General features: G+C 36.8%; 1 protein-coding gene across 4 annotated transcripts in view; it reads right to left on the bottom strand.

Annotated features, from left to right (window-relative positions):
• eml5 (EMAP like 5) overlaps nt 1-18,908 on the bottom strand; it is a 128,942-nt gene that overhangs the window by 33,589 nt on the left and 76,445 nt on the right. For all 4 annotated transcript variants that reach the window (XM_051133784.1, XM_051133785.1, XM_051133787.1 and 1 more), the window contains 5 exons: nt 16,764-16,857; nt 15,512-15,612; nt 13,859-14,052; nt 13,655-13,766; nt 10,252-10,379 (listed from right to left, as the gene is read on the bottom strand). In XM_051133784.1, coding sequence (XP_050989741.1) covers nt 10,252-10,379; nt 13,655-13,766; nt 13,859-14,052; nt 15,512-15,612; nt 16,764-16,857 — 629 coding nt within the window. The remainder of the gene's footprint in view (nt 1-10,251; nt 10,380-13,654; nt 13,767-13,858; nt 14,053-15,511; nt 15,613-16,763; nt 16,858-18,908) is intronic.

The raw sequence follows: 18,908 nt of genomic DNA, 5'->3' as shown, positions 1-18,908 counted from the left end.
CAGGGATTGAAAGTGGGGGGAGTGAATAACCAGAGCTCTCTCCACCCTCAATACCCCGACTGAGGTAAGTCTGTTGAGCAAGGCACCAAACCGAACCCCCAACTGCTCCCTGGTTGCAACCACAGCAATAGCAATATGGCTGCCCATTGCTCTGGGTGTGTGTTCACAGTGTGTGTTTGTTCACTACTCACTACTGTGTGTGTGTGTGTGTGTGTGCACATGGATGGGTTAAATGCAGAACACAAATTCTGAGTATGGGTCACCACACTTGGCCACACGTCATGTCCTTTCCTTTCCTTCATAGTAGAGCCTTGGCTCATGGACACAAGGAAGACGCAATTGTAATGAAATTTATTAACCATAGATATGTGCTAGTGATAAACTAGTGATGAAACCAATAAATTAATATATGCACTGCTAATAAATAATAGGCAACTACACATGAAAGAAGATATCAAATAAATCGAAAACAAATAAATGGAGTGAATACAGATTGGCAGAATGCAATGCTGTTGAGCTGAATGTAGCAATGGAAGAGATTTCTATGGTAATGTTGCTTATGGGAAAACCATTTAATGGCTCTGGTAGACTTAATGATAAATAACTGCTTATTTATTTCTAAACAAACAATATAGCTATCATTTGTAATGCTGACCCACAGTAAATGTTATCTAAACATGTTAGAAAACATAGGCTGCAGGTATAAACTAAGCTAAGGTCTTTAGGAAGAGGTTTGGTAAGTTTATAGTTACGTTCCACGTGGTTAGGTGATCAGTCCTGCACCAGAGACATCTTCCACTGCTGATGCAGATTGCGTACAGTGGGGAGGACACAGAGTTGCGTTCCGGTAGCTGTAGATGCGCTGACCTGGAGAATGCTGAACTTCCGTTGTGCCAAGGGGGTCCTTAGGGCAGCTTGGTCAGATGGGTCTTCACAGGGTTCTTTGCAGCCAGGCTGCATCGTCGAAGAGCCGTGTGTTTCCAGGCTGCGTTGCTTTCGGAGCGGCAAGAGTCAGACGGGGTCTGTAACTCCTGGGTCCTTTGCAACCAAAGGGCAGCCGAATGCAATATTGAAGGTTACTCAAGAGCTGAGCTGAACCTTAGCTGTCTTGAAGTCTCTTTCCTCGTCAGGCCAGAAACTCAGGACGTATCTGTTAATGTCCTTTTCCTCGCAGGATTGGAACTCAGAACACAGATGGTCTGCTACAGTCTCTCTGGACGAAAGACTCAGAATGTTGTTGATCTGCTGTTGTCTCAACCTTGCCGGAGACTCAGAATCTGGAATCTGGCACCTCTCCATTTCAGGACTGTGATTGGCCGCTTGTGTGGCCATGGTGTTGGCTGCCCTAGTGTGGAACTCATTTGCATATATAGTAGAGTACAAAGTTAAACAGTGTCTTTAACATTTTATCCATGCAATATTTCTTTACCAAACCTCTTTCAAATTGCTATCCACATCATGGGGAGCAAAAAGAGTCCAAACATGAGAGGAAAATGTACTCATTTAAACCATAATATGTTTATAGGCCTGCTTCCTCGAACTGTTATGTTAACAGTTAATGGCCATCAACATAAACTGTACTTTATGTGAAGGTGACGTGAATACGGTTAGGTTTACGTCAATTTAAGGTCTCCAAACATAGGTATGAATGGATTTGGATGGATCTTTGTGGCTTTTCTTTGTTTCGGCTGCTGCTGTTGCATCCAGAGTTCTGATGATTTTTATGGCAGTCATTCGTAAACCTTAGGATTGGTGAGGGTCAACCCCATAGTCCAATGAGAAGTCCTCTTTTAGGCGGTCGTGAGTGCAGAAGGTCTCCCTTCCTGTCCTGCTAGAGGTGTCTGGCAGTTGTCTTGGCATCTTATCCGATGTTTCTGAACATTTGTTTATCTTACTCCACCAAGGTCCAATCACAGAGTGGCACATCTCCCTCTACACCTGTCAGTTAGAAAGGGCTCTGCCATATACTGATCCTTGGAATGCCATCTTGACTGTGGTTCACTACAGTGCCTTGCAAAAGTATTCATACCCTTTCATTTCTGTCACATTTTGTTATGTTGCTGCCTTAGGTTAAACTGCTTTAAGTTACTTTTTCTTCCACATCAGTCTACACTCCATGCACCATAATGGCAAAGCAAAAAACATGTTTTTAACATCTTTGCAATAAAATAAATAACTTTAAATGATTCCATTGCATAAGTATTCATAACCTTCTGGGACATTTAGCTCAGGAGCATTCATATTGCTTGTAGATATTACTACACTTCAAGTGAAGTTAACCTGTGGCAAATTCATTTGAATGGTTATGACTTGGAAAGGCACACACATTTAATAAACGGTCTAACAGCTGAAAATGCATATAAGAGCAAAAACCAAGCCCTGAGGTAAAAAAAAACTGACTGTAGAGCTCAGAAACAGGATTGGGTCAAGCCACACATCTAGGGAAGAGTTCAGAAAAAAATTCTGCTGCACTGAAGGTTCACAGAAGGATGTAGTCTTCATTTCCTTCAATGAAAGGAGTTTGAAACAACCAGGACACTTCCTACAGTAGAACTGGCTTTCTGGCCAAACTGAGTATTCAATGGAGAAGGGCTTTGGTTAGAGTGGTGACCAAGAACCTGATGGTCACTCTACTTGAGTTCCATGATCATATGTGGCGACAGGAGAAACCTACAAAAGAACAAACATCACTACAACACTCCACCAATCAGGGCTTTATGGCAGTGTGGCAAGACTCAATCCTCCCCTCAGTGAAGACACATGAAAACACACTTGGAATTTGCAAAAAAGCACCTAAAGGACCCTCAGGCTGTGAGAAACAAGATTCTCTGGTCTGATGAAGCTCTATTCTACGCATCATGTTTGAAGGAAACCTGACACTGCTTATTACCTTAAGAGTACCATCTCAACAGTAAAGTGTGGTGGTAGCAGTCTCATGCTGTGGGGCTGTTTTTCAGCAGCAGGGACTGGGGGATTTGACAGAGTAGAAGGAAAGCTCTATGTACCAAAATATTAAGATAACTTAATAAGAACCTCAGAACCTCAGACTGGGCAGAAGGTTCACCCTCCATCGGGACAATGATCCTAAGCATACAGCAAGAGTGGCTTGCTAATTGCCAAATGCTGATGAGCAAAGCTTGTCACATCATACCCAAAAAGTCTTGAGGCTGTAAAGGTGCTTCAGCTAAGTACTAAGTCAAGGGTATGAATACTTATGCAATGTACTTATTTCAGCACAGTATAGTTTTTTTATTTTTTAATAAATTTACGTTTAAGTTGTGACAATTCTGTTTTTGCTTTGTCATTATGTTTTATGAAGTGTGGATTGATGTGGGAAAAAAAGTAAAGTAGTTTAACAAGGCAGCAACATAAAAAAATGAAAAAAATGAAGGGGTATGTATACTTTCGCAAGGCACTGTACTTTGAATAATTATATATCCAAATAGGCCTACAACAGAATACTTATTACAGTTTAGTATGCAAATATAACAATTATGACAATAATTATACTATGCAATTCTACTACTAATTATACTACTGCAATTCTTAAGTTAAAGAGCTATTTTTACCTGACCTTACCCTTAAATTTAGTTTTGTTGGTGTAACCTAATATATTTAGGTTGATTCAGTAATGGTAACATTTTTTATTTGAATAAAATCAACTAGTTTACTGTAGATGTTACCACATGAAGCACATTTTTAGGTTATCTTTTTTTTCAGCGTAGGTGAAAACAATAAATCTCATCATTTTGAAAAGATGCCTTGAACCAAGTAACCAAGTTTGTAATGTATATATTACTAAATGATATTGCTATACTAATAGGATTAAGTACAAACCATAAACCAGAAGATCAACCAATGAAACTTAAAAAAACCTTCTAAAAGATGGTATTAAAAGAGTTTTATTTTGCACAAGCTCATTATGCATGAAATGTGAAGAGCTACTGAGTTGTGATTTAAACAGATGAACTGTAATAGGGATAGAAATTTAAAAAAAAAAACGATTGTGTCATACAAATTACCAGCTTGCCATCACAATGAACAGAAGCAGATGTTGTCGGACATATCAGGGAGTCTTGTTTTTATCCCTACTATGATGAATAAAAAAGCCTTCATGCTGTTGCACAGGGTATGTGCAGACATTAATCATGCATTATAAAACAGATAGTTCCTGTTCTTGTCTGATGGCTGTCTGAACAATGTTCAAAGATATTGTAAAATAACAAACCTGTGACCTATAAACACCAGTATTACTGTGCCACGCATCTGTTTCTTGCTGCTTTTGTGTTGCTTGGCAACTATCCTGCTAAACATTGCTGAAGAACTACACTACTGAAAAACTCTGCGCTGTATTCTGCCTATTAACTCCCCATCACTGTTATAAAATCACTGTGAACCATGGCTTCTTGGGGCTTATTGTTTGAATATATGCACATGGCTTATTCATGAGAACTTAATTTGAGGGAACACTGCGTGAAACTCTTAAGCCTCCTTATTTTCAACAGTTTGGTTCATTAGGAAAAACACAGAATTAATCTTTAAACAATCCTACCTTTTAAAAAGTACAAACTGTGTGGAGCAGCTTAGTGTGTAGAACTGGATTTTAATGATGTGTAACAGTGAAGATATTTATTATCCAATAGAGTGCAACAAATGTGAGGCATATACAGTCATGTGAAAAAGTTAGGACACCCTATTGAATTTCATGGTTTTCTGTATCAGGACATAATAAAAAAATATCTGGTCCTTGGCAGGTCTTAAAATTTGGAAAATAAATCCTCAGATAAACATCATCACATGACATATCACAGTGTCACAGTGTCAAAATACAGCCAAGAGGGAAAGGCAATGTGTGATAAACTTAGGACACCCTATGAGTCAGTTGCTTGTAGATCCACTTTTAGCAGCAATCATCATTTTCTGTGTGACTTTATCAGTCTCTCACATCATTCTGGAGGAATTTGGACCACTCTTCTTTTCAACGTTGCTCCGGTTTATTAAGGTTTGTGGGCATTTGCTTATGCACAGCTCTCACCACAGCATTTGAGTCAGGATGAGATCTGGACTTGGACTGGGCTATTGCAACACCTTGATTCTTTTCTTTTCAGCCATTCTGTTGAAGATTTGTTGGTTTGCTTGGGATCAATGTCCTGTTGCATGACCCAATTTTGGCCCAACTTTAGATGCCGGACAGATGCCCTCGCATTTGACTCTAGAATACTTTGACATACAGAGGAGTTCATGGCCAACTCAATGACTGTAAGGTGCCCAGGTCCGGTGGCTACAAAGCAAGCACAAAATTATCATCTGTCCTCCAGCATGCTTGTCTTTTGGTATGAGGTGTTTGTGCTGATATATTCTTTAAGTTTTCACCAAACTTGGCGCTGTGCTTTATGGCCAAACACCTCCACTTCAGTCTTGTCTGTTCAAAGGACATTATTCTAGAAAACTTGTGTTTTGTTCAGATGCAACTTTGCAGACCTAAACTGTGCTGCAATGTTTTTTTTAGATAGAAGACTCTTCTTTCTTCTGCCAAGCCTTCCAAACATGCCATTTTTGTCCCATATTTTTCTAATGGTATTGTCATGAACTTGATCATTTAACGTGTTAACTGAGGCCTGTGGAGTCTGAGGTGTAATTCTTGGGTTGTCTGCCATTTCTCTGAGCGTTGCACGGTCTGATCTTGGGGTGAATTTTTTGGGACGTCCACTCCTGGAAGGAGAGGTGTCTGTTTTCAATGTCTTCCACTTGTGAATAAACTTCAAATTGTTTGGAAATGGCCCTATACTCTTCTCAGATTGATGGCAGCAACAATTGCTTCTCTAAGATGATTGCTGATGTCTTACCTTCTTGGCATTGTGTTAACATACACTTGAAGGCTCCAGACCAGCAAACTGCCAAAGCTTATGCTTTTATAGAGGCACTCAGACTTGCTGATGATCAGTTAATCAAAGGTATTTGATTAGCAGTGCTTGACTGTTATTTACCCTCTTAATTCCAATGTTAACAGTAAGGGTGTCCTAACTTTGTCACACATGGCTTTTCCATTTTGGCTTTATTTTTGTTCAGTAAATAATGACACAGTGCAATTTGTCATGTTTTGTTGTTCATCTGAGGTTTTATTTTCAAAATTTTAAGACCAGCCAAAGACCTTTTTTTTTTAATGATGTCCTCATACAGAAAACCATGGAATTCAAAAGGGTGTCCTAACTTTTTCACATGACTGTATTTAGGCATCCCTTACGAAAAAGAACTTTAATCAAGTGCATACTTCTTTTAAACTAAAAATACTAAAGTATACTTTCAGTCTACTTTTTATGTACTTCTCAGAAATGTGCTTAATACACTTCTCAGAAATATACTTAAAATGACATTTAGGTATACTTGATTTATACTTAGAAAAAGTATATTTGAGCTATACTTGTGCTTTGAGAATCCATGTTTTCATCACTATTACATGTCTACTGTACAGAATTTCTAAAACACAAGTGAAGAGGACAAAACAACAGAAGATTCCACGTGTAATCTAACACAATCGTCAGACATAAAACAGCATCAAAACCACAGTGACCCTTACCAAAAAGTAGTATACTTCAAGTTTATTTTATTAAGTATACTTAAGTAAAGTTCAAGTATATTTTTAAGTATACCTCATGTAGTAAGTATACAAATATCACTTTACCAGTAGTATAGTTTTAAGTGTACTATTTCAACACTCCTTGGGACTAAATTGACCCAATTTTTAGTATAAAAAGGTATACTTTTAAGTATAACAGAAGTAAACTTTGAGTACACAACTACTTTCCATCTATGTTTTCAGTTTGTACTGCAAGTATACTAATTAAATACTTTTTATGCATTTTTTGTACACTTTGAAGTATAGTCTCAGTAAACTTATAGTAACTTTACATCATTCTTTAAGTATACTACTATGTCCCTATCTAGGTATGATTTTGTATATTTTTTGTTATATGAATATCTGAACATACAAAACATCAAAAGAAAGAACAGGGCATTTGCTTGTAAATGAAAACATTTTATTCTAGCTTCATGCATTCTTTTATATAAACACTTGAATGTGTTTCATAAGTTTCATAAATAAAAAATAAATAAATAAATAAACAACATATTATACAAAAAGCTAAAAAGGACTATTCATGATAGTTAAAACATAGATGGAGTTGATCAACACCCCAAAGGTTGACAGTCATTATTACCTCTTCATAAGTCGATATTTTATACCATAACGTTACACAGTGTTACATACCCTTATGAAAAAAAAGTTTATTCAAGTGTGCTATTAGTATACTTCTTTTAAACTAAAAAATAGGAAAGTATACTTTCAGTCTACTTTTTATGTACTTTTCAGAAATGTGCTTTATGTACTTCTCAGAAATATACTTGAAATGACATTTAAGTATACTTGACTTATACTTACAAAAAGTCTAAATATATTTGAGCAATATTGTTCTCAGAGAATCCATGTTTTCATTGTTATGTGGTAGGGGGCGCTTTTTACACATCTTCTGTACAGAATTTCCAAAACACAAGTAAAAAAAACGAAACAACAAATGCTTCCACATGTTTTTAACAAGATCATCAGTCATAAAACAGCATCAACACTGTAACGTTACGGAATAAAATGTGGCCCATGAAGAGGTAATAATGACTGTCAAGCTTTGGGGTGTTAATTGACTCCATCTAAGTTTTGATTATCATTCTGAATCCAATTCATAGTCTTTTTTCAGCTTTTTGTTCAAAATGTTGTTTATTTCTTTTTTATTATTACTTATGAAACTTACCCACATTCAAGTGGAAAATATACAAATTAATACTTAAATAGGGACATAGTAGTATACTTAAAGTATGATGTAAAGTTCACTTAAAGAAAATTTATGAGTATACTTGCAGCATAAAACTACTAGTAGTTTACTAAGACTATACTTCAAAGTGTACTAAAAATGCTACAAGTATTTAATTAGTAAACTATCAGTATACCTATACGTTCACTTTTAGTATAGTTGCAGTACAAACTAAAACACGGATATAAACTAATTGTGTACTCAAAGTTTACTACTGTTATACTTAAACTATACTTGAATGTATACTTTTATATACTAGAAAGTGGGCCAATTTAGTCCCAAGAAGTATTGAAATAGTACACTTACAAGTATACTACTAGTACACTGACATTTGTATACTTACTACATAAGGTATACTTAAAAATATATTTAAACTCTACTTAAGTATATTTAATGAAATAAATTTGAAGTATACTTCTTTTTGGTAAGGGTAGTTATAGAGGAAAAACCAGCCATCATAAGCGCCCGAGGATCACATACTACCAGACTTTCACGTTGGTCACAAACGTGCGCCTTGTTGCGTGGAGACACGTGACAAATGAAAACAATATGTGTTCTAAAATAAGCTTAAAATATCAAACATGTTTGATATCTTCCGACTGAAAGAAATCATAGTCTGAAGATAAAAAAAATCAGGGTCAGTGATATATTATGCGATTTTCTATGAAGTCTGTCAACTCAAACATACGTATAACAATGTCCAAACGCTCAACACCAAGTGATGAGATTTGGATGGGATAACATGAAAATCTAGTTCTATTTGAAATTAAACAATCACATCCTTTATAAACTGCAGTTCACTCATATTCAAGTTATGTGCATATGACTACTTACACGCATGATATATTTACAAGCTAGATTAAAGTGACTGAGAAACTGGCCTTTTTAAATGTGTAAGTCATGACAAAGACACTCATTTAAAACTAATGTCTGTGTTTATGTAGGTTTACATCCAGGGATGCAAAGATTATGCAACATGACAGACAGCTCGAGGGTAAGACTTGTAAGACCTGTTAAATGAGTCAGCAAGCCCAACCAAACATAAATCCTTTATTGAGCTCTTCCCTTATAAAAAAAGAAGTTTATTCAAGTGTGCTACTAGTATACTTCTTTTAAACTAAAAACACTAAAGTATACTTTAGTACTTCTACTTTTTAAGTACTTCTCAAAAACATGCTTTATGTACTTATCAAAATACACTTAAAATGACATTTAAAGGAGAAGTCCACTTCCAGAACAACAATTTGCAAATAATGTACTCACCCCCTTGTCATCCACGATGTTCATGTCTTTCTTTCTTCAGTTGTGAAGAAATTATGTTTTTTGATGAAAGCATTTCAGGATTGTTCTCCATATAATGGACTGATATGGTGCCCCGATTTTGAACTTCCAAAATGCAGTTTAAATGCGGCTTCAAACGATCACAAATATGGTTGTAAACAATCCCAGCCAAGGAAGAAGGGTCTTATCTAGCGTAACGATCGGTTATTTTAATAAAAATAATACAATTTATATACTTTTTTAATGCCAAACGCTCATCTTGTCTTACTCTGCCTGGACTGTTTTTGTTCCGGTTCATGACAGCTAGGGTATGTCGAAAAAATCCCAAGGCAAGACGAGTGTTTGAGAATAAAAAGTATTTAAATTGTATTATTTTTTAATGTAAATAACTGATCGTTTCGCTAGATAAGACCCTTCTTCCTCAGCTGGGATAATTTACAATCGCATTTGGGATCATTTGAAGCCACATTTAAACTGCATTTTGGAAGTTCAAAATCTGGGCACCATATCAGTCCATTATATGGAGAAAAATCCTGAAATGTTTTCCTCAAAAAACATAATTTCTTTACGACTGAAGAAAGAAAGACATGAACATTGTGGATGACAATGGGGTGAGTAAATTATTTGTAAACTTGCTCTGGAAGTGGAGTTCTCCTTTAAGTATACTTGACTTATACTTTGAAAAAGTCTTAGAAAAGTCTAGATATTACTAAAAAATGCTACAAATATTTAATTAGTGAACTATCAGTATACCCATAAGTTCACTTTTAGTATAATTGCAGTACAAACTAAAACATGGATCTAAACTAGCTGTGTACTCAAAGTTTACTACTGTTATACTCTAACTATACTTAAAAGTATACTTTTATATACTAGAAAGTGGGCCAATTTAGTCCCAAGGAGTACTGAAATAGTACACTATATTTGTATACTTATCAAATAAAGTATACTTGAACTTTACTTAAGTATACTTTATAAAAATAAACCTGAAGTATGCTTCTTTTTGGTAAGGGTTATCTTATTTCTCAGTATGTTATTTTATTTTATTTTTGAATGTCCATGTTTCATGGCTTGTCAAGCCAATCTGGCAGCTGAATCTGTGCCTTACCTGAACCAAAAGAGTGATGGGCCCATTTTTGTCCACCTCCAGAATCTCTCCGTTCTTTGTTCCTACAAGAATATGCCCATGACCCAAAGATATGGCACGAATGGAGGGGTTGTCCTCTAAAAGCAAACCTGCAGGAAGGGACGTGTTATAAATAAACACTCATCCATGACCTTGGCTTTCTATTTATTAAACACTGAATGTTCTTAGCGAATGCATGGAGGCATTTGACCTGAATGGTTTTAACTGCATAAGTTTTACTGTTAAAGCCACCAAAAAAAGTTTCTTAATTAGTATTTTTGTCTTTTACAGTAAGAACATTTAAACTAGTGATGTGCCCGAATCCAAATACCATATTTGGAAAGAAAATGACATGTACTACGGAACCCCTAAGGAAATAAATGCGAGATGAGAGGAAAAAATATTTTTTAATGCTTTCTCTTGCAATTATATCATTGGGTAATTATGCTGTATATAAATTACGGATATTATGGAGCAGCTATTATTATTATTGAAATTGCTTTTAAATGCGCACTTACTTTTACATTTTTGAGATTTGCGATCATACATACTCTGTGTTTACTACTGAGTGGCAGTACTTCCCTAGTGAAAAATAGTACACTTAAGCACAATTTAATTGTATGTACTTTAGTATAACTAAATGTATTTGTGGCACACCATAAACAGGTACACTTAAAGTCTGTCAAACTGGAACAACTAATTTTGTACTAAATGCATTTTAGTTGTGCAAAAGCAGTGCTGAAGTTGTAATAAATATACTTGTTTGTGCTAAAGTGGGACTATTTCAAGTATACTTAAGTACAATTTAAATATCCACTATTGTATTTAAATTTTGAAATGTAGAATTCACTCAGCATAAATTTAAAATGTATTTTGCTGACACTGTAAGTTACACTGTAAGAGTGTTGAACATACATTAATGTTATACTAATAACAACCTTAAGCCGTACTATCCTTTATCCTTTTAGTGACTGTGAAACACATTGGATTGGCATTCCAAGTAAACTTGAAGTGTGCTAATGTCATCATTATTGCGTGCTTCTAATGCAATAAATTAGACTTTGCAAATAATGGCACAGTTTTCCTTTTACTAACGCCCCCAGCATACCAGCTAACTCACTTATCTAGAGAACATAAAAGACACAATGAGAACAGAAATATGTACACTGAATGTAGGAAGCACTACAGACTGGATTGGAACCCAGGTCACTGCAATACAAGTGCACTCCCATTACTAGGACCAGCATAAACCAGCTAAAAACCAGCATCCCAGCATCAAAACCTACCTAACCAGCATATGCTGGTTTTTTTCAACAGGGTATACCTCAATTTTCGTGACTTTTTACTTTTCGTTTAAATTAGGAGAGCGAAATGGCTCCAAAAAAAATGAAAAAATAACCACTTTTCCCTTAATAATAAAAATAATGAGTGCTGATATGCAACCTGTTCATTAGGGAACAAACCAAATTGTTTTGAGTAAATACAATTAGTCCATTTATTTGTAAATACAAACATATTGGTCTATGTGAAAAATGAAAAGATTTACATATAAATTAATGGTGGTTAGTTATAATGTCCCTAAGTAAGCTATGTTTTGTGAAAGAGTAAGTGCTGTTTATTGTCTCATTCTCTCTCTGTGACACAGAAAGTTAGTCAATATCAAACGAAGAGTGCCTCAGCATGATTACAAATGTGATACTGATTTTATGCAACAGTTAAATAATAAAATAACAGTTAATAAACAAGAACTTAATATTAAGAGACTTACATTTTAGACAGCATATTGCCTGTTTTTGCTCTATTTTGCCAACAAATAACCATTCCAAACACAGCCACAGCACCGTTTTGCATCTTTGAGCAACATGGCGTTGTACCGCCCCAGCGACAGAACTTGAATGAATCACCTCATTAAATGATTCAGTTCAATCCTCTGCAACCTTGTGTATATGCATAATCGCTTACTTAACAGTGACTTGACAGTGTATTATTGATTTCACATTTAAAGTATCTTCATTTTATACATGTAAAATACATGTAAATATCAGTATTCAATGTTTTGTTTAAAATCCAACCACAGACACCAATCGCCACTCCAAATAAATGCATACCCTGTTATATAAAAAAAACAGCATTAAATGGTTTTAGTTTTTGATGTTATTTATGATGGTTTCCAGCAATAAAAATGTTTAATTTTTCTTTGCTGGAAACAAATTAGTTGTTTATTTTAAGAAACCTAGTTTTTTTGGTCTTGTACCATTTAGTATGACTCTTTAATAAAGAAAAATGACTTCTTATCCAGCATAAACAAACAAAACCAGCATCCCATTATACATCTACAGGATCATAAGATGTGTTCCCTCAAACATCAATAACTGAGACTAGTTGTTGGGCTGAGTGAGCTTTGACATGTCATTGGGTTTATGAAGTGGGCATCTGATTTTGAAGGTTTCATCCAGTTAGTTTATGTGAGTGTGTGTGTGTGTAGGTAATATTTATGTGTTTTTTGTGCTCAGACATTACTATTATGAAAATAATTTTTAACAAGTTTCAAACATGCTGTCAATAGAATTAAGAACCTAGCCAGTGCACTTTCTTAAAAATGAATATATATATATATATATATATTCCCCCAATATATATTTTACAATTTAATTTGTAGTGCACAAAGTCTGTGCTTGATTAAAGCATGAAATAACTACATTTAGAGTGTAGTTTCAGTTAGTATTGACAGTATGTCAATCTATTTTTAGTATACTTATCATGAAATAAAAATATTTTAAATACAATTAAGTATATTTATTTTTCACTAGGGTTACCACACATTTGCCACAAGATTAGATGTTTGTCAGTGATGCTCAGGATCTGCAAATAATTTACCATTATCCTATCAGTCATCTCTCCTTACTCTGTTTATGTGATAAGCAAAATTTTATGTACTGTAATATAACAGGCAACCATTAGCAAGTAGCTAACCATGTCCTTTTCATGGCTCTGTAGAACCATGTCCTTTTCCATGCCTTTCCGAATACATACTCACTGTTTGGGCACATCCCTACTTTAAACATCCTTTAAAAACAATGTAAAACAAAATAAAAGATGATAGATATGAGATGTCCCTGTTGAAAAAAACAGCACATACTGGTTAGGTAGGTTTTGATACTGGTTTTAGCTGGTTTATGCTAGTCCTTTACTGGTCATGTGCTGGTCCAGGAACATCTTAAACCATCAAAGGGCCAGCAAAGAGCCAGCATGAACCAGCAAAGGACCAGCATAAACCAGCATCCCAGCATCAAAACCTAAACCAGCATATGCTGTTTTTTTTCAAAAGGGGTCTTATTTCTGATATCTAAAATTGTGTTTGAAATAATCCAAGGGACATCCTCACCTTTGGAGCCTGGGGCCAGCACCGCTCGTTTTATGGCATATGTCTTGAGGCATCTCTCAAATGTATCGTCCCACAAAGCCACTATTCCATCTTTTCCGCCAGTCACAAAACCCTTATCAACAATACATTCACATTTTCACATTTCTGAAATATTTAAAGAGATAGTGATTCCATTTGTTTACTGTTTATATCTAAATCTGATACCTTCTCCAGGGCGTGCATGCTAAACACAGGCCCATCATGAGCTTTGACAGTTTTCACCAGGAACATATCTCTCCAGATGCAGATGTCTCCAGTGCAGGTTCCTGAGAACACCATTTCTTCTGTCCAGCCGTATACAGCGCACATCATGGTTTCAGTTTTTCCCATGCTCCCCTTCTTCCCAATCAGTCCACCTCCTGAGAACATCAAATGTTTGTGAGATGATCTCTGACAGTGGAAGGATAGTGATTCACATACTCCACAAGAGGTTCACATGATGGACACATTTGAAAACACTGTTTCATGTTGTAGTTTGGACTGTAAAACAGGGGTATTCAAATTGTACCCCTGCTTCAATTGTACCCCTTATACACTGACCAAAAATATAAACGCAACACTTTTGTTTTTGCCCCCATTTTTCGTTAGCTGAACTCAAAGATCTAAGACTTTTTCTATGTACACACAAGGCCTATTTCTCTCAAATAATGTTCACAAATCTGTCTAAATCTGTGTTAGTGAGCACTTCTCCTTTGCCGAGATAATCCATCCACCTCACAGGTGTGGCATATCAAGATGCTGACTAGACAGCATGATTATTGCACAGGTGTGCCTTAGGCTGGCCACAATAAAAAGGCCACTCTAAAATGTGCAGTTTTACTGTATTGGGGGGGTCCGAAAACCAGTCAGTATCTGGTGTGACCACCATTTGCTCATGCAGTACAACACATCTCCTTCACATAGAGTTGCTTCCAGGAATTGTGTACAGATCCTTGTAACATGGGGCCGTGCATTATCATGCTGCAACATGAGGTGATGGTTGTGGATGATACCACAACAATGGGCCTCAGAATCTTGTCACGGTATCTCTGTGCATTCAAAATGCCATCAATAAAATGCACCTGTGTTCGTTGTCCATCACATACGCCTGTGCATACCAGAACCCCACTGCCACCATGGGCCACTCGATCCACAACGTTGACATCAGCAAACCGCTCACCCACACGACGCCATACACACTGTCTGCCATCTGCCCTGTACAGTGAAAACCAGGACTCATCCGTGAAGAGAACACCTCTCCAAAGTGCCACACACCATCGATTGTGAGCATTTGCCCACTCAAGTCGGTTACGACGACGAACTGCAGTCAGGTCTAGACCCCAGTGATGATGACGAGCATGCAGATGAGCTTCCCTGAGACGGTTTCTGACTGTTTCCGACTTGTGCAGAAATTCTTTGGTTATGCAAACCGATTGTTGCAGCAGCTGTCCGGGTGGCTGGTCTCAGATGATCTTGGAGGTGAAGATGCTGGTGTGGTTACACGTGGTCTGCGGTTGTGAGGCCGGTTGGATGTACTGCCAAATTCTCTGAAACGCCTCAAAACTTGCGATATCTGTGGCATTGTTCTATGTGATAAAACTGCACATTTTATAGTGGCCTTTTATTGTGGCCAGCCTAAGGCACAAACTTTTGAAAACGGTTTTCAAAGTGCAAGTCTTAAATTTTTAAGTGAAAATGGTGTCATGTAACCTGTGTCAGTCACTGTGAACGAGGAACTTTTGGAAAATGCTTAAAAACATATCAGACGGAGAGCATTTTAAAATGAAAACATAGTTTTCAAATATATCCAGATTAATGCGGACGTAGCCATAGTCTTACCTGCTCTATGCCAAAACTTCATGTGTTTCACTCCAGCGGTTATCAGTTTGTCTGGCATGTACGGGTTGATTTTAATGACAAATATTTTGTCCTTGCTTCCCCTTAAAGTGAAAAGAGAGACATTTACGTTGTTAAATGTATCTTGGATTCTTTTGATGATGCCAAAATGGGTGAATTGAACAGCCCTCTATCTTTTTTTAGGAGTTTAAAGGTTCACAATAGGGCACTATAGGGCTGTAATTGACCTGTCTGCTGTGCTGTTTCCACTGTCTGAGTGCCGGTAGCGAATTTAGCAGCGCAGCGGACAGTGGCTGTCTGCAGTTTTGCATTAGGCCCGATGTGGAGCGGGCAGAGCACTGAGCAGTGACTGCACTGTCAGGCCCTATTTACTTCCACCCGCACAAGCATCCTCTCTACCAGAGAAAGCCCCAGGGAGGAGTCGGCCAGAGCTCCACACTACCTATGAACTCAAGAGCATCCAGACAGAGGAATACAAACGCTTCAGACTGTAAGAGCAGGTATGCACTCTTTGAAACCTTGCAATATTACAGCAATAAACCATGAGAGGATGTACATTACAGTGTTTTACTATAGTAAAGAGCTGTAGTTGGCTGTAACGGTATCAACAGCTGTTTTGTACTAGAGATTGACATTTTCTGAAGAAATTATAAATCGTTATTATTACATTCTAGGACACAAACATAAAATTCATGAACAGAAATTCATTGTCTGCCAGAAGAAAAAAAAAATTTGTGATTGATCATAAACACAATATAGCAAATAAATAAATAACTAAATAAAACTTTCATTAACAGCTATCACAGTATGTTGTGATAGAAGGCTAAAACAATCCCAGAGTTGACATAAACCAGCCGTATCATGAAAATCACTCCTTAGGGAGAGAAAAGGACAGCTGTGAGTTTCGCTATTCTCTCATGAGATAATAATCATGCCGAAACAGAGATTGCATGATAAACAGGCTAATGTCTAAGAAGTGCTGAGACACTAATCTGCTAAAATGGACTGATGCCAGTATATTTTAAAAGAGATATGTAAGAGATATGACCAAAGAATAAAGTTTATCTGGGATTTGAAAGAATTTAAAAGTGTCATAAAAATTTGCTGCACCATGCTTATATTTGCCGAAAGTGTATTTTGTCAGCTTTCAGGAGTACACTATTATATTATTTGCGCCATGCAAACAAACATGGACTGCATCTTTAAAGAAGCAAAGCAGGACTTATTCACTCACCGGATGGTGGAGAGCTTTTCTCCTTTTCTCCATTCCCAAAGGACGATGGTATGATTGTCATCCAGACCTACTGAAGCCAGCCTCTTCCCATCCGCTGCAGAGATAGACATCATATGGCTCTGATTACACTCAACATCAGCCAAATAATGGCATGTACATCATGTAATGACTTTATACCATCTTCACCCTGCTAAAAATGAAACAAGATGTCTCAAGTAATACAATGTGACAGCATCGCTCCAGTGGAAATTTCAGCTGGATGGCATCTAATGAGAATAATCATTTATGTTTAGGCTTGTGACATTGACAGATAGTGTGAGGCTCTGCTGTTTTGCCGTGTGAAGAGAAGCTCTTCTATACACCTGACCCTTTAGTTTTAAACAGGAAATTTGTCTAGTTTAAGTCAAGTTGTAGATCTGTTCACAGAGAATGATTTCAGAATTACCCACACCACTAGTTTAGAATGAATAAATACATATATAAATATTTGTCTTTGGTGGTTTTACATCAGGGGTGCCCAACCCTGTTCCTGGAGATCGACCTTCCTGCAGAGTTTAATTCCAACCCTGATCACACACACCTGTCTGTAACTATCAAATGCTCCTTCAGATCCTAATTAGTTGGTTCAGGTGTGTTTGATCAGGGTTGGAACTGAACTCTGCATGAAGGTATATCTCCAGGAACAGGGTTAAGCACCCCTGTTTTACATCTTTGCCACATGGTCTATTACTGCATAAATGGACAAGAATAGGTGGCAAAGTCTATATGTGCAAGACTAACAGATTTTCTGTAGCTTAAACAGTAGCAAACAGTGCTTTCAACATCAAGGTCATGGGTTTGATTCCCAAGGAATGCAATGCAATAATTAATGGAAGTGTATATATCTTAAATGCATTAAATGCAAGTTACCTTGGATAAAAGTGTCTGCCAAATGCATATACGTAATAGAGATTATATGGACAACCTGCTTAGGTACGTTTGCTATGAAATCCACTGTTATAAATTCTATTTGATAATACGTCATCTTCTGAGTGTCAAACAATTCATGCCTCAGTGTTACAACAACAACAATAACAAAAAGCTCCCATTGTTTCATAACACACACACACACACACACACATACAAAGGCAGCTGATCTATTTTATTTCCACACTGGAAATACTATTCTATTCATACTTTGATTCAGAGCATGAGTCATACTATTTTAGATATGTCAGAAAATGGAGCTATTTGTTCATTTTAGCATTTGAAGGATCATTTTAATCTCCCAGGGTCTTCTTTTTGTAGTATGCTTTGGCTCTTCACTCCACTTCACCATTTTCACTTCGTAAAGAATATACACTGCCATTCAAACATTTGGGGTCAGTAGGAGCATGGAACTGTCCAGCCATGACTTCCTGTTTCATATGATTATAAATACGAGGAACACAAAGGCCAAATTCACTTAATCATCCATCTTAAAGAGTCAAACCAAAGAATATAGTTCTGAGGTGCAGAACAAGATTGTTGAACTTCACAAAATAGAAAGCGGCTATAGATGTGTGTCGATATCATCCTAATGCACGGTGAGGAGGAGAGTTTGAGTGGCCAAAGATTCTCCAACAATCACAGCTGGAGAATTGCAGAGATTAGTTGAGTCTTGGTTTCAGAAAGCCTAAAAAAACTCTAACAGCCCCTACATCACCACATGTTGATCAGTAGGGTTTCAAGAAAAATCCTCCTCACTCATCTGAAAACAAACTCCAGCATATTTAGTTGTCAGACACGACTGGCTACTGTGGTCAGATGAAACTAAAAAAAAAGAGCTTTTTGGCAGCAAACCCACCAGATGGTTTTGGTGCATACGGGGATAACAAGTACCTCATGTTCACGGTTAAATATATTGCTGGATCTTTAATGTTGTGGGCCTATTTTTCTGCCAGAGGTTCTGGACATTTTGTTCAGATGCATGGCATGATGGATTCTATCAAATACCAACAGATAAAAAATCTAAACCTGACTGCCTCTGTTAGAAATCTTATAACGGGCCATGATTGAATCTTCCATTAGGACAATGATCCAAAACAATCAAAATCAACACAAATATGTTTCACTGAGCATAAAAAGCCGTCCCAGTTCCCTGACCTGAACCCTATAGAAAATGAG

The sequence above is a fragment of the Labeo rohita genome, chromosome 17 (assembly GCF_022985175.1).
Source record: "Labeo rohita strain BAU-BD-2019 chromosome 17, IGBB_LRoh.1.0, whole genome shotgun sequence".
Classification (NCBI taxonomy): Eukaryota; Metazoa; Chordata; class Actinopteri; order Cypriniformes; family Cyprinidae; genus Labeo; species Labeo rohita.
Note: the sequence above shows the minus strand (reverse complement) of the source record. Positions and strands in the feature narration are given on the sequence as shown.